The 16,642-nt window shown below is 36.4% G+C and overlaps 1 protein-coding gene across 1 annotated transcript in view; it reads right to left on the minus strand.

The window, feature by feature from the left end:
* Nucleotides 1-1,122: 1,122 nt before the first annotated feature.
* Nucleotides 1,123-16,642, minus strand: part of LOC115436619 (purine nucleoside phosphorylase-like) — an 18,789-nt gene continuing 3,269 nt past the window's right edge. The window contains exons 4-6 of the mRNA XM_030159516.1: nucleotides 11,703-11,878; nucleotides 4,762-4,952; nucleotides 1,123-2,782 (exon numbers count right to left, since the gene is read on the minus strand). Of these exons, the coding sequence (XP_030015376.1) occupies nucleotides 2,565-2,782; nucleotides 4,762-4,952; nucleotides 11,703-11,878 (585 nt within the window). The 3' untranslated portion in view covers nucleotides 1,123-2,564. The remainder of the gene's footprint in view (nucleotides 2,783-4,761; nucleotides 4,953-11,702; nucleotides 11,879-16,642) is intronic.

Consider the following 16,642-nt stretch of genomic DNA (forward strand, 5'->3'; position numbering starts at 1 on the left):
TGACTGTTGTTTACTCTAACTGACTCTGTAAAGCCCTTTGAGATAACCTTGTTGTGATATTGGGCTATACAAATAAAGTTGAATTGAAAATTGAATTGGACTCTGCGGTTCAGGTCTGGACTCTGTGGTGTCTCATGCTCCTTGAAGTCACAAAGACAAATCTGAAGCCAAACTAACTGCTGTGAAACAGTTAAGGATCATAACTATACTTACTTAACCCTATAAAACCATTCGTATCATATTTGCTACACCAGGTTCTGAGACCTCTATCCAGAGTGGTAGAGAAAACAGAGTGGCGACACTTTCATAGACTCCCATTGTAAAAAATGGCGGACAAAATATGGACCTACTTCTGGGTTATGGAGACGCTGATAGTTCTGAGTATAGCACTGAGTATTGTGGTGTCCGAACACATTCATTTCTATTACTGCTGATCTAGCAGCTCCAGCGTGAACTACATGATCACCTTAGTGGTGACACCAAAGCGTGACACAACTCTGTCTCTCTATGGCTCTGCCTCTATCTAATCAACAAGATCAATACTTTCCTTAAAAACCTGGTGTATGTGACCTGATACATGTTTTCTGCCCCCTGGTGGATTATTGTTCCACTGCACCCAGTTGGAGGGCTTTCTCTTTTTTTGGCCTTTTTCAATATGGCCACTGTCGTTAAATCATCCACACACTTTTAGCAGGAAAGTCTTTGGTAATTTTCAAAAAGTTAGGTTAAGAAGCACATTTATATTGGTATGAATTGAAAAAAAAACCTTCATGCACCGAAACAAGGCAGTTACATGATAATTGACTCTTTATAGTACAGTTAAATTGTGTTAAAAATGTGTGTATCAAATTTGATACTGCAGGTATATAAGGTGCTTTATAAATATCCCCAGTGTAGCAAAAACATATTATAAACAAAATGATACAGCAAAATGTTTTGCTTGGATTTTGTTAAAAGGTCTAACAAACATCTCATTTCCAAAAAATGTGAATGTTGTGGTTGGTTTTGATTAATCAGGTTTTACAGGGTTTGGGTGTAGGAGGTTTTTTTCTTTCCATATCTTTACTCAAACCCACAGAACTGCTGGAAAACACATCATATGCAGAGGACACAAGAACCTACTTTGTTTTCAGGTTGAAACATTTTATTGTAAAAGTTGGTCCACAGTACATCGCATGTGTACGTTTTTTGTAAAGTACCTCTAAAAGCACAACCTCTGAGTGTGTAGGTTAGTACAGCGCTGAAACATGAAGAGAGCATTCTTTGGTATCTGTCCCATACAGCATAAACACCTTTTATCTAAACTGTCCATCAAAAACTATACATGACATTCATAAAGACACTTTTAAAATACATTTAGTATAAATATCTCAAGACATTGTACAACTTTTTCACACTATGTGAAATTTTTCTTTCTACCTTTAAGCCATGATCTTATTAAGACATGCGCCATAAGTTGGTCCTTTATAACAAAATCTATTTATTCAGATTATTAACAGATCACTGAAGTAAACAAACTAAAACATTAAATATTTTAAACTATATTATTAAATTATTAAGTTAGAAATAAAATTATGTTGCTGTTTCCCTGAAACACTACATTACAAAATAGAGCAAAGTAAGAGCTGCATCTAAATGGGCTAAAAGTTAAAGGAGTGTATAAAAGTGGACCAGAATGTTCTGATAGGACTTGAAGGTCCAGTGTGTAAGATTAACACAAATAAATGAACGATTAATGATGAAAAACTGAAAGTTGTTTTGTTTTTGTAAGTTTGTAAGTGCTTATAGCTACAACAGGACTATCTTATTTAGACCTAAACGATGAATCGATTAATTAATTAATCGACTTGAATCGATTAAAAAAAATGATGGTGTGTTTCACTAACTGCTTATTGTGATGCACATGAGGCCAGGATCAACCCACAGTTGTGTGTTAGTTCCATTTTAACGGACTGCAGTGACATATTGTTTATTGATGTCAATGGTTTATGTCTATAAATATTTTCATATATACTTTTAACCTGTTGTTGTTGTTATTTCTATATAGATATTTTTTATATATCCTTTTACTTTTATACTTTTTGTGGTTGTTGTTTGAGTTGGTTCAGTTATTTGTCATTTTCAGACATGCCTGCTACACATTTGTAGTATTTTTTCCACCTATTCAAATAACCGTTTTTTCAAATTGAATTAAAAAAAAATAGTCAAAATACTAACTGATTACAAAAATACTCAATAGCTGCAGCTCTAATCTTATTGTGTCCCCATGTTTCCAGAGTAGCTCTGGACAGACTTCCTCCAACAGCAGGTTAAATCTAGTGTTAAGATATGACTGTCACCAACGTCTCAACTCAAGTAGAAAGCCAAATAAATCTGCATCTTCACCACTAGATGTCACTGAATCTTACACACTGAACCTTTAAGAAAATACTAACAAACTACAGTAGTTAATCACATGGTAAACCAACCGGTCGCTCTAGTTCTACAGAGCGCTTTGAGTGTTTTAAGAAGCCTTTTATTTTTTTTCTTGCTGCAGAGCGAAGGCAGATCCAGTGACGGTTTCTTCAGAAGTTGTTATTGTTGTGTTCCAGTCGTGACACCACGGTGGACACTAACTTCTCCAGCTGCTCCGCCCTCTGCCGGCCCGTCTCCAGGACTTCCTCGTGGTTGGCCTTCTCCTGGCTGTCGTAGTCCATCACGGCCCGGTTGCTGATCAGCGACAGAGCGAAGCAGCGCATCCCAGCATGCCGAGCGACAATCACCTCATGTACGGTGCTCATACCTAAGAACCAAACAAAGACACGGTGAGAAATACTGCACTGGGCCTCCAAGTTATTCAGTGAGTGTTGACTGTCTATTGTTAGACCTAAAAACAGAGCGTGTAAAGTTCTAAGTCAAGGAGGTGGTACAGTCACATCCTTCTGTTTGTTGGTCTGATCTGTCCAAAGGAAGAAGCCTTTCCATGAAGCCTGGTGGGAGGGTAGGTTATAGGCCGAGGATGAACCCTCAAAAGGGTCGAACAGATCCACAAAACCGGCTGGATTTGTGTCCTGCTTTGTAGTTTCCATTGTCAGATGGGCCATTTGATTAAATTATTTAGGCTTTAGTATCTGTCTCCTGTGTTTAGACGACTGGTGGATTTGTTCTCATGTAAATGTACAAATTCTATTATGAACCAAAGCAAAACAACACATCTTATGGTAAAATTATGTAGTCATAGCTCCCATCTTCACTTGCAAAATTACATTATTACCTCCACCAGGAGGTATTGTGATGGCTTTGCTTTGTGTGCGTGTGTGTGCTTTTCTAGAAAAGACAGTGCAGACCTCCGCCAAGGCCGATCAGTGGGGCCCCCCCGTGGACCCCTCCAGCCCCGATCACCACCAAAATTTAATAATTTCTTCCTTGTGCCAGTATCAACATTTCCTGAAAATTTCATGAAAATCTGTCCATAACTTTTTGAGTTATCTTGCAAACAAACAAACAAACAAACAAACAAACAAACAAACACGGGAGGCAGATCTGTCTTGGCAGAGGTCTGCGCTCTCCGAGTGCTTTTCTTGTTTTCATTATTATTAAAACTTTTCTCAGAGATTAGAGTTGGTGTTTGTCAGTAGATAAGGTTTAGGATCTGATACAATACGATGGTTTTATCTGAAGGTTCACTTGAATGAAACCCAGTGTTTGAAAGTTTGAAACATTATTTTTACCTCCACCAGGAGGTATTGTGATCACGTTGCTTTGTGTGTTTGTTTGTTTGCAAGTTTGTTTGTTTGCAACTTTATGGGAAAGCTATCACAACCATCTTTCCCAGATCTTCCCCACAGATAGGCCTAGGCCCTGGGACCAAACCATTACATTTTGGTCCCAGTCGGCCAAAGTTCAAGGTCACAGCAAGGTCACAAAATCTACAATTTTCGTATCTGTCATCATTGAGCAATTTTCAAAAATTCATAAAAAATTCAAAACAACTCTGATTAGCCTCCAATTGGATCCACCTGTAGCTTAGAACAATATCTTGTATCTGGCACAAAATTGTCCACATCCACTGTGGAATGTGGACTCTGTGGACATTTACATTTAACATTGAAAATCCCATTTACCACACATTTTTCATTATAACTCAACAAATATTGATTGGAATTGAATCTGATTTGACAGACACATGACTGGTACCAAGCTTCAGCTTCTTCTGCTGTATGGAACAACCTGGAAACTGTTGAATTTAGAGAGAAATAGTCGATCCACACATGCACACCGTTCGGGGTGCTTGGTGGAGGTTTGCGTTCTCTGAACACTTGTTAAAGCTTGCTTTAATTGGCTGAAAAACATTTTAATCTCTGCAAATTCTAACAGTGTTTCTTCTTCTTATGTTCATAGTTTTGTCCCTGTGTTTGTTGGAGAAATGTGTCCCAAAGACTATGGCAGCTGAGAAAACAGTGGTTCAAGCTTCTTTAAATGTTGCTGACAATGTTTCACCATCATGTGACGGACACATGCAATGCACTGATGTTCAACAGATTGTTCTTATTAAAAGAACAATGTTTAATGACCATTTAAGTAATCCTAAAATCCTTAATGCCGTAATCTGCATGATTGCAACAGGTAATTTTCGCTGTTTTGAAAGACTCCGACCTCAGCAGTCGTTGCCTAAAACCTCTTTCGTAACCAGTGATGACATATGATGATGCTTTCAGGTTGTGTTTGAAATGTCACAGGATCAAACGTGTAAGATGGTTATGAAGGATCTTCAAATCTTACCAACGGCATCGGCACCGAGCCTGTTGAGCATCCGACACTCTGCGATGGTTTCGAAGGACGGCCCCCCCAGGACGCAGTACACGCCCTCCCGCAGGAAGTGGCTGTAGCCGAGCTCGGACGCCACGTCGTGGGCCAGCTGACGGAGCTCGCGGTCGTAGGCGTCGGACATGCAGGGGAAACGTACACCAAACCTGCCAAACATCAGAAAGATGGTACAGCTCCAGTACAGCCGGATCTAAGAATCTAATATGGATGTTTAGCCTGAAATTCCCCCAGACGACAATTAAGCAACACACAAAGTTTCTGAACTTGCGTAAAGCTATCCACACTGTAAAAAAAATCTGTAATTTAACAGAATTTTCACTGTTTATTTTACAGATTTTTCCTGTATTTTAAAGATACAGGAAAATATCAATGAAATGACAGAAACAGACTGTGATTTTACATGTCGAATATAAAATAACATGAAAAAACTGTACCTGTGAATAACCATAAAATTTCCATTTTTTAAAAGAATTTTTTTTTTATTGTGATCCTAGTATTGTGATTTGTGCTGTATTGCCAGATTCTTGCCAATACACACCCCTAGTAAACAGGAGTGTTTTATTAAAGAAGGGCAGACGTAAAAGCAGATTTTTTGCAGGACTTTTATCTTATGGATGAAATAAATATATGAACTAAATCATTAAAATCATTTAAAAAAAACCTCATGTAAAGGTTTTTTTACCATGTCAATCCAACAGTTTGAAAAACAAAAAAAACCCACAAAAACCTCCAGCATGAATACAGTTATTTCTGATGCAGCAGAATGCCTGTGTCCTGCAGATACTGGTGTCTGTTGTTTTCGGTGGGTGTCCGGTCTGAGCGTTCTGCCCTTCCAACCCTCAGACGCTGGCGTCAGAAACAACAGGGGCTTTTGTAAAACCCACATCTGATGCTTATTGTCTCAGAGTTCAGATGCGGCAAAAAATGCAGTTAAACAGAACAAACTATGGATGGGAGGGAGGCCCGGACAATAATACAAGCCTTTATTGTTCAGCGAAAAGTAGCTTCGTCATGTGTGTTGTTGAATGTTGGGAAGTAGGATTAGGTAGAATTACACTGTGAAGTAGTTTCATCTTCATTCAGAGCACACGTGTCAAACATGCGGCCCGGGGGCCAAATCCGGCCTGTGGGATGAATTTGTGAAATGCAAAAATTACACAAAGATATGAACAATCCTTTTAGTTCAGGTTCCACATTCAGACCAATTCAATCTCAAGTGGGCGGGACCAGTAAAATACTATCATAATAACTTAGAAATAAAAACAACTCCAAATTTTTCTCTTTGTAAATGTAAATATTTTCATGTATTTACACTAAAACAAAATATAATAAAAAAAAAACTGTGAATAACCTGAACAAATATGAACAACCTGAAATGTCTTCAGAGAAGTCAGTACAATTTTAACAATATTCTGTCTGTCATTAAATGTTTTGTGTGTTTGTAGATCCACTGTGATCTGTAAGTTACAATGTACATGTGGAAATGATAAACTGAAACATAATATTGTTGAAATTACACTTATTTTTTTTCCCTTTGTTCATGTTATTCACATCTTTTGAAAGGATAGTTTGTAGATGTAAACCTTTTCACAATGTAAATTTACTTTTTTTTGCTCTAAAATATAGAGGAAAGTTCGGAGCTAGGTTATTATCGTTAACAAAAACTAACGAAATGATGAAAACTAGAATTGGAAAAAACATTTTCGTTAACTGAAATAAATAAAAACTATAATTAAAAGAAAAAAAAAACCCCGGTAACTAACTGAAACTGTATTGTGTGCTTACAAAACTAACTAAAACGAATTAAAATTATGGATAAAATTCCCTTCATTTTTGTCTTTGTCAACGTTGGACTGATACGAAAGTGGTTTATTTTGCTCGAGCAATTTTAGCGAGCGGCACCATACGACACTTTTTGGTCCGTCACTTGTGTTTACTTGTGGTTTCCAGTCGTCTTCTGGTCCCCACTCTACCTGGAAACATGGAGACTAAAGTTGGGAGAAAGCAGCAGAGTCCTGTCTGGGATTTATTTGAATACGACGACAGAGAAGAAGAGAAAAGATACGACAAAACTAAAATTAATACTAAAACTAAAACTAAACTAAAACTAAGCACGTAGAAAAAAATGAAAACTAATAAAAACTATCAAACCTGCTCTAAAAAGGAATTAAAACTAACTGAATTTAAAAAAAATAGTTAAAATTAAATAAAACTAAACTATAATGAAAAATCCAAAACTATTATAACCTTGGTTTGGAGCTGACATTTTTTTTTTTTTTTATCTGTTATTCTGTTATTATTTTACTGGTTCAGCCCACTTCAGGTCAAATTTAGCTGAATGTGGAACTGAATTAAAATGAGTTTGACAGCCCTGATTCAGAGTGATTGACGTAGGTTCAGTTTATGAGATTTGTTTGTCTACTTACATGAAGTTTGTGTTGGAGTTTGATTCGTGCTTGTTGTTCTTTTGACTAACATTAGCTAACTCCATTTCTAACAGTAGCTTAGAGCACAGGTGTCAAACATGCGGCCCGAGGGCCAACATCAGCCCACCAAAGGGTCCAGTCTGGCCCCTGGGATGAATTTGTGAAATGCAAAAATTACACTGAATATATTAGTTAAAATTAGTTAAAATTAGCTATTAGTTAAAATAGTTAAAATTAAATAAAACTAAACTATAATGAAAAATCCAAAACTATTATAACCTTGGTTTGGAGCTGACATTTTTTTTTTTTTTATCTGTTATTCTGTTATTATTTTACTGGTTCAGCCCACTTCAGGTCAAATTTAGCTGAATGTGGAACTGAATTAAAATGAGTTTGACAGCCCTGATTCAGAGTGATTGACGTAGGTTCAGTTTATGAGATTTGTTTGTCTACTTACATGAAGTTTGTGTTGGAGTTTGATTCGTGCTTGTTGTTCTTTTGACTAACATTAGCTAACTCCATTTCTAACAGTAGCTTAGAGCACAGGTGTCAAACATGCGGCCCGAGGGCCAACATCAGCCCACCAAAGGGTCCAGTCTGGCCCCTGGGATGAATTTGTGAAATGCAAAAATTACACTGAATATATTAGCAATCAAGGATGTTAAAATCATTTTAGGTCAGTTCGATCATAAGTGGGTCAGACCAGTAAAATACTACACTGGTCAACAACAAATTTATTTATTTATTGTAAGTTTTTTGAGCTGATTTAGGATCATTTTGGTGCTGAATCCAAAAATCACATTAATTTTGCTCAATCAGGTCAACTTTCTGAACTCTGCTACATATTGGCTTTTTAACATTTTTGCTTACATTTATGGACATTTTCACATCATATGATACAAAATTCTTTCATATTTCTTGCAATAAACGAGTTCTGAAGATTTTACTTTTGCCAATTTATGATTAATGTGTTTTTAATATTACAGGTGAATGAAATGGCTTCGACTAGAAGATCTTGCAAAAATAAGCCTGACGTATTCTGCTACATCTGCGGTGAATACACCATTGTACCTAACAGGAATCAAGTCACAAGCTTCATAAAGTGTGCTTACCAATCTTATTTTGGTATTAATTATTATATTTTGTGAGAAGATCAAATTTTTCAAAATCAAATTAGCAAAAAAACCTGACCTGAGTGAGAAAAACAGATGTCATTTTTGGATTTAGTGGTGCAAAATGGTCCTAATTCAGTTGAAAAAACCTAGACAACTTGCAAAAAACATTTTTTTGTAACCCAGTGTTATTGATTTGTTAGTTAGTTTGTTGAGTTTTTCCCTCCATTTTCTTCTACAACACCTTCTACAACAGGAACATGATCATTTTTAACCATAACATTTGTAATTTTCAGTCGACGTGAACAATTGAAATGGACCAAAAGAGACAACAGAGAAAACTGTCAATGTCAGTGGGACTGATTTATATTCAGTGATTTGTTTTAGACAAACAACAATACATGTTTTCACCTCAGAGCAGGGCTGTCAAACTCATTTTAGTTCAGTTCCACATTCAACCCAATGTGATCTCAACTGGGCCGAACCAGCAAAATAATAAGTGATAAAAATAAAATTATATTATGATCAGGTTTACATCTACAAAGTTTCCTTAAAAATCTGAACAACATGAACAACTTGAATTGTCTTAAGAAAAACAAGTGCAATTTGAACAATATTCTGCCTCCGTTTATCAGTTTATCATTTACACATGTGCATTACAATCACACAGAACATTTAGTAACAGGCAGAATATTGGTCAAATTGCATTTACTTTTCTTAAGACATTTCCGTTTGTTCTTATTTGTTCAGGTTATTCACATTTTTTGTAAAAGTATAGTTTGGTAATATAAACATTTTCATGTAATTTAACTTTTTTACACCAAAAAAACAGAGAGAATTTGGTGTTGTCATTATTTATAGGTTATTCTGATCATATTTTACTGGTTCTGACCCACTTGAAATCTAATTGGACTGTTTTTATCGGTACGTGGAACCTGAATTAAAATGATTTTGACACCATTGATAATATTAATATCTTAATATCTTCAGTGTAATTTTTGCATTTCACAAATTTATCCCGCGGGCTGGATTGGACCCTTTGGCGGGACAGATTTGGCCCCCAGGCCGCATGTTTGACACCTGTGCCTCACAGTCTCCAAAAGCCTCCAGTAACACTAGAGAAAGGGGATGGATCTGTCACTAGTGGTTTTTTGGATAAAGGGTCTCTAGAATAGGGATGTCAAACCCATTCTGGTTCAGTTCCATATTTAGCCCAATTTGATCTGCAGTGGGCCGGACCAGTAAAATAATGACTTAATAACCTATAAATAATGACAAATCCAAGTTTTTCTTTTTGTTTTCGTCCAAAAAACCCCCAATTAAATTATGAAAATATTTACATTTTACAAAAAAGATGTGAGTAACCTGAAAAAAACAGAAATTTCATTTGAAAAATTAGTGCAATTTTAACACTATTATGCCTCGACTTATTATTTCTACATGTACATTACACACAGTGAGTGTTCCATAAACATTTAGTAACAGGCAGAATATTGTTAAAATTTTGGAGTTTGGAACTAAAATTTGAACAACTTCTACAATATTCCATCTGTTATTATTAACACAACTGCAGATCACAGTGGATCCATAAATGCACCAAACATTTAGGAACAGGCAGAATATTGTTACAATTGTGCATTTCGGGTTGTTCATCTTTGTTTTTATTATGTATTTATTTGCATTTTATTGTGAAAGAATAGCTTTGTAAATGTAAATATTTTCACAGTGTAATGTTATTTTTTTCACTTAAACTTTTTCCACATAATTTTTCACAAAGAAAATTTGTCGTTGTCATTATTTCTGGGTTATTGTGTTGTTATTTTGACTGTAGATCACATTGGTCTGTATGTGGAACCTGAACCAAAAGGATTTTTTTGACAACCTGGACTGTTCACGTTCATTTTTGCACTTTCATCCTGTGGACCGGAATGGAACCTTTGGTGGCCCAGATTTGGCCCCCGGGTCGCATGTTTGACACCTATGCTCTAGAGGGATCTGAAAAACCACTAAATATACCAACAAAGTGTCTGAGTGTGAGACTCTGACTTTTCCATCTACAGACAGACAGGTTTATATGACTGGAACAGGAAATGGGTCATTAGGGAAAATGTGTGTGTTTTAGAGTTTGAGTCACTTTACTAAAATTGTTAAATGTTTCCAAACCAATTACAAAAGTAGATAAATTTCTTTCTTGGTGCTTTTTGAAAAAAAAAGTTGCTAGGTTAGTCTGAAAAGTTGCTAAATCTAGCAACAAAAGTGTGTCATTAGTGTTTGTTTGTTCTTTTTAATGCCTTTAGAACTCCACTGTCATGAACCCGTCCGTCCTACCTGCAGGGCCACCTTAACCTAATGGAGGGTCCCGGAGCTGAGGGAGGTGTTGTAGGCCCCCCAGTCCCATCCTTCCAAATTACTGAGCCTCATTATAAAATATAATATCTTAGTAATCTACAACAGCGAGTAGATTGTAACCAAGATGGATGGAAGTTTGACTTCATGATAAAAATGATCAAAAATATTATCAACAACCACCAACTGTAGGGAAAAACATTTATTTAACAGCAGCAACAGATCAAACTATACTAGTCAACATTTGCTAGGGATCAGTTTTATATTTGCACAATAATTGATGTTGTATAATATTTTGGGTGACTTCATATATTATGTGTGTACTTTGGCTAGTCATGTAAAGAAAAATGGACCAAAAGGTAAAAAAAAACATAAACTTTTATTGCACTTTCAGGCAAAAGGGTGATACAACCCTAGAAATTAGAGTTCACAACAATTACTCTTTCAATTTTGTTTTCACTGAAACCACTCAGAATGTTCTGAAACACATACGGTGTGATGTCAATAATGTGTGTGGCCACCATCCGCATCTGCAGGCTGTACTCCACTGGGAAAATAAACTGTCAAGTTTCCAGAATTACACCCCCGAATATAGCAAAGTTATAGAACTGATCCCAAGCAAATGTTGACTAGTGTATAAAGCCTGAGAACCCATGCACCTGCACATCGGCGTAAACTCAACCGTATGCTCTTTAATAATTCTGACTCCCGATCATGCTTTTCTCGTGCCAGTTTTCTTTTGTGGGCACCGCTCTCAAATTTCTTCTTCCCCGACATTTTGTAATTGAACCTCTTGACACATGGGGGCGGGGCTGGGCTTACCAATTGGGATCAATAAGTAGCTTCAGACGTGCGTACAGTACGTATAAAAAGATTGACAGGAAAACTGACAAATTACAAATCGATGTTAGTTTATATGCTTATCGAGTCCGTAAAATGATAGGCCCCTTAAGTTAGTAGGCCCCTGGGCTTCAGCCCCGGTTAGCCCGTGCATTAAGGTGGCCTTGCCTACCTGTCATCGTTGGGTCCGGCCAGCGGGTTGACTCCAGCAAAGCCTGGCATGTTGATGTGGTCCTTGATGATCATGACGTCTCCCACTTTGTAGTCCTGGTTGAGGCCTCCGGCAGCGTTGGTCATGATCATCGTCTCTACACCCAGCAACTTAAACACACGCATGGGCAACGTAATCTGGAGAACACAAGACAATGTGACGCACATGCACAGACTGTGGGAACGTTTTTACTTAGAAACATACATTCAGTAGTCTGACAGTCTACAGAGCAGTGCACCTGCTGCTGTTAATGTGCTTAAGACCAGAAATTCAAGGCTGGTTATATGTTTTTGAGAGCGGTTTCCTAACCAGGGTTCCTACCAAGGTTATTATCATTAATGAAAACTAACGAAATGATGAAAACTGGAATTGTAAAGACATTTTCGTTAACTGAAATAAATAAAAACTGTAATTAAAAGAAAAAAACAGTATTGTGAACTTAGAAAACTAACTAAAACGTATAAAAATTATTGATAAAATTCCCTTAGTTTTTGTCTTTGTCAATGTTGGATTGATATGAGATCAAAATATTTCCCTCAAGCAATTTTAGCTAGCGGCACCATATGATATTTAACAGTCCGTCACTTCTCGTCACTTGTGGTTTCCAGTCGTCTTCTGGTCCCCACTCTACCTGGAAACATGGAGACTAAAGTTGGAAGAAAGCAGCAGAGTCCTGTCTGGGATTTATTTGAATTTGACAGCGAAGAAGAAAAAAGATACAACAAAACTAAAACTAAACTAAAAATAAGCATTTAGAAAAAAACAAAAACTATAAAAACTAGCAAACCTGCTCTAAAAACTAATTAAAACCAACTGAATTAGAGAACAAAAGTCAAAACTAAATAAAACCAAATTATAATGAACCTATAAATAATGATAACACCAAATTTTTGTCTTTGTTTTAGTGCAAAAAATCCCATTAAATTATGAAAATACTTACTTTTATATACTATCCAAACAAAAAAGATGTGACTAACCTGAAAAAACTGAAATTTCTTAATAAAAATAAGTGCAATTTTAACAATATTCTGCCTCAATTTATCATTTCTACATGTGCATTATGGATCAGATCTACAAAGACACTAAACACTGAGGAACAGGAAGAAAAGTGTTAAAATTGTGCTTAATTTTCTTTAAACATTTCAGTATGTTCATATTTGTTCAGGTTATTCACATTTTATTGTTACAGGATAGTTTGTAAATGTAAATATTTTCAGAATTTAATGGGTTTTTTTTTGCACTAAAACAGAGAAAGAAAATGTGAAGTTGTTAATTCAAGATTTTTTTGCTAAATTTGAGATTTTTTTTTGGCTTACTTGAAGATTTTTGTTTTTTTTTTTTTACTTAATTGAAGATTTTTTTTTTTTTGCCTAATTCAAGATTTTTTCCTTAATTCAAGCTATTTTTTTTTTTTTTGGCTTAATTCAATTCAAGACTGTGGAATTCTCATACTTTGCCCATGGGCCGGATTGGAACCTTTGGCGGGCCGCGTTTGGCCCCCGGGCCACAAGTTTGAAAGCCCTGATCTAAAAGGTGAAATAAGGTGATCAAAAACAGACAGGTGGCTGAAGATGGGAGGACCAGATGTGACTAACACTATGTCCACACACCAGCTGAATCCATAAAATCCACAGTAGATGATCAACAAAGCGTGGGTTAACCTGAAATGCACCGGCTTCTAATATGTTTGTTTAATTATTCCAGGTCCTTCAGTGATTCCCAGCAGACAGGCCTACAGCTGCCTTCACCACTTCATATGTCTGATGGGCTGCATCCAAATCCAGTCTAAGTTACAGAAAACACGATGAAACCTCAAGGCAGTTGAAGGTGTGGAAGTTGAACATTATCTGAGTTTTTTCATCCTTTCATAATTTCATTTCCTTTTCCATTGGGACCTGAAGAACTGAAACTGTTTCCTTTTACAAAAACAGTAATTCTAGCTCATAGATCACAGTAGAGCTGCAGCCATTGATTATTTTGGTAATTGATTAATCTGTCATTTTCTTCAATTGAAAAAATGATTGTTTGGATATGTAAAAAAAACAAAACAAAAAAAAAAACAGTACAAATGTGAAACAGACGTGGGAAAATAAGAAACAACTTGTCCTTTATTCCAGGTACAAGCTTAAACAACAACTGCAAAAAGTATAAAAGTAAAAGGACATATTAAAATATCTATATAGAAATAACAACAATATCAACAGTATAAGAGTATACACAACAAACATAGATATAATACAGATATAAACAACAACAAACCAACAATGCCATCTAGAACCTGTAATCTGTCAGGTCAGACTTCAGCACATTTGGATCCAGCTGACTAACTTAGACCAACTGAATGTGGAACTAACATCCAACTGTGTGTTGATCCTTGCATCATGTGCATCACAATAAGCGTCCGTGTGAAACACGACAGTGGAACTAATGTTTAGAAGTAGCGAAATTAAGGAAACAAAGCTTTACTTCAGGGAAATTGTAATTGAATAGTTTTTTAATCAATTCCAGTTGGTTATTTGATTAATCATTTCAGCTCTAGATCACAGGAGTTACAGGTCTGCAGCTGCCTTCGTTAGGCTTGTGTGATGGTATATGTGAGGATGTTATATGTTCCATGCGGCTCGCCAAAGGTTCCAATGTGGCCCATAGGATGAATTTGTAAAGTGCAAAAGTTCCACAGTCCAGGCTGTGGAACTCATTTTAGTTCAGGTTCCACATACAGACCAATATGACCTACAGTCAAATAATAACAGCAGAAAAACCGACAGAAAAGAATGACTGCATATTTTCTACTCGGTTTGATGTGAAAAAAAAAAAAAAAAAACTTCAGTATGTCTATAAATAATGACAACTTCAAATTTTTGTCTTTGTTTTAGTGCAAAAAATAACATTAAATTATGAAAATATTTACATTTACAAACTATCCTGTAACAATTAAATGTGAATAAACTGAACAAATATGAACAACCTGAAATGTCTAAAGAAAATTAAACACAATTTTAACAATTTTCTGCCTTTTCCTCAGTGTTTAGTGTCTTTGTAGATCTGATCCATAATGCACATGTAGAAATGATAAGTTGAGGCAGAATATTGTTAAAATTGCACTGATTTTTCTTGAGAAATTTCATTTTTTTCAGGTTATTACCTCTGCCAAGGAGGTTATGTTTTTGCCAGGGTTTGTTTGTCTGTCTGTCTGTCTGTCTGTTTGTTTGTCTGTCCGTTAGTGTGCAACATAACTCAAAAAGTTATGGACAGATTTGGATGAAATTTTCAGGGTTTGTTGGAAATGGGATAAGGAAGAAATGATTAAATTTTGGTGGTGATCGGGGGTGGGGGGGCCCACGGGGGGGGGGCCACTGATCAGCCTTGGCGGAGGTCTGCGCTCTCTGAGTGCTTCTAGTTCACATTGTTTGTGTTTGGATAGTTTATAAAAGTAAGTATTTTCATAATTTAAGGGAGGGTTTTGCACTTGAACAAAGACAAAAATTTGGAGTTGTCATAATTTATATGTTATCCTGTTATTATTTTCCTGGTCCGGCCCACTGCAGATCAAATCGGGCTGAATGTGGAACCTGAAGGAAAATGAGTTTGAGAGCTCTGGTAAAAACTGAATCCAGCCGATGCCTCAATATGTGTCTTTTTGTTCTGCTTCTTTTATAAATTACATGTGATAAACACAGCTGTGATGGCATTTACCATCAGTCAGAACCGTGTAGTGAACCATCTAATCAGAACTGAGTAGTTATTCCCCTTAAACTTTCCATTCATGTGGTGCTAGTGTGCGTTACTGTGTTGTGTTGGGCGCAGGTTGTTGACATGAACTCACTCTGTTGCTAAGGTAACAGTGGCTCATTTCACACAGTCTTTGTGTTGTAACAAAAGAGAACCCTAGTGAAGAACTTGGCAGCAGACTGTTTGCAGATAAATAACACAAGTCCTCCCCCTAGTAATGAGGTCTACAGGACTGAACTAACCTCAGCTCCAAGAGCAACGTAGACAGCTTCATGTAACCACATTAACTAGCACAAATCTTATTTCTTGAACATTGATATATATATATATATATATATATATATATATATATATATATATATACATATCCATGGGACCAACACTTCTCAGGACGCAACAGTGACAGAATACGCCTGTTTACATCCAGAATAGTGCAATGGGAAAGGACAGTCTGTGGCTAGCTGGTTAGCATGCTAATTGCTGCAGATATCGCTGCAAAACATTCCACTGACACCTCTGCCTAAACATTAAAATTGTTATTTGTTCTTGCTCTGATGATAATTATCTCCACCAGGAGGTACTGTGATCACTTTGTGTGTTTGTTTGTTTGCATGTTTGTTTGTTTGTTAGCAATTATACCGAAAAACTATTAGAACCATCTTTCCCAACTCTTCCCCACAGATAGGCCTAGGCCCTGGGACCAAACCATTACATTTTGGTCCCAGTCGGCCAAAGTTCAAGGTCACAGCAAGGTCACAACATCTACAATTTTCCTATTACTCATCATTGAGCAATTTTCGAAAATTCATAAAAAATTCAAAACGACTCTGATTAGCCTCCAATTGGATCCACCTGTAGCTTAGAACAATATCTTGTATTTGGCACAAAATTGTCCACATCCACTTTGGAATGTGGACTCTGTGGACATTTACATTTAACACTGAAAATCCCATTTACCACACATTTAAAATTAGAACTCAACAAATATTGATTGGAATTGAATCTAACTGGACAGACACATGACTGGTACCAAGTGTCAACTTTTTCTGCTGTATGGAACAACCTGGAAACTGTTGAATTTAAAAAGAAATAGTCGATCCACACATGCACACTGTTCGGGGTGCTTGGCGGAGGTTTGCGTTCTCTGAACACTTGTTCAGTTTGTTCTT

This window comes from Sphaeramia orbicularis, chromosome 17 (assembly GCF_902148855.1).
Source record: "Sphaeramia orbicularis chromosome 17, fSphaOr1.1, whole genome shotgun sequence".
In the NCBI taxonomy this organism is placed as follows: Eukaryota; Metazoa; Chordata; class Actinopteri; order Kurtiformes; family Apogonidae; genus Sphaeramia; species Sphaeramia orbicularis.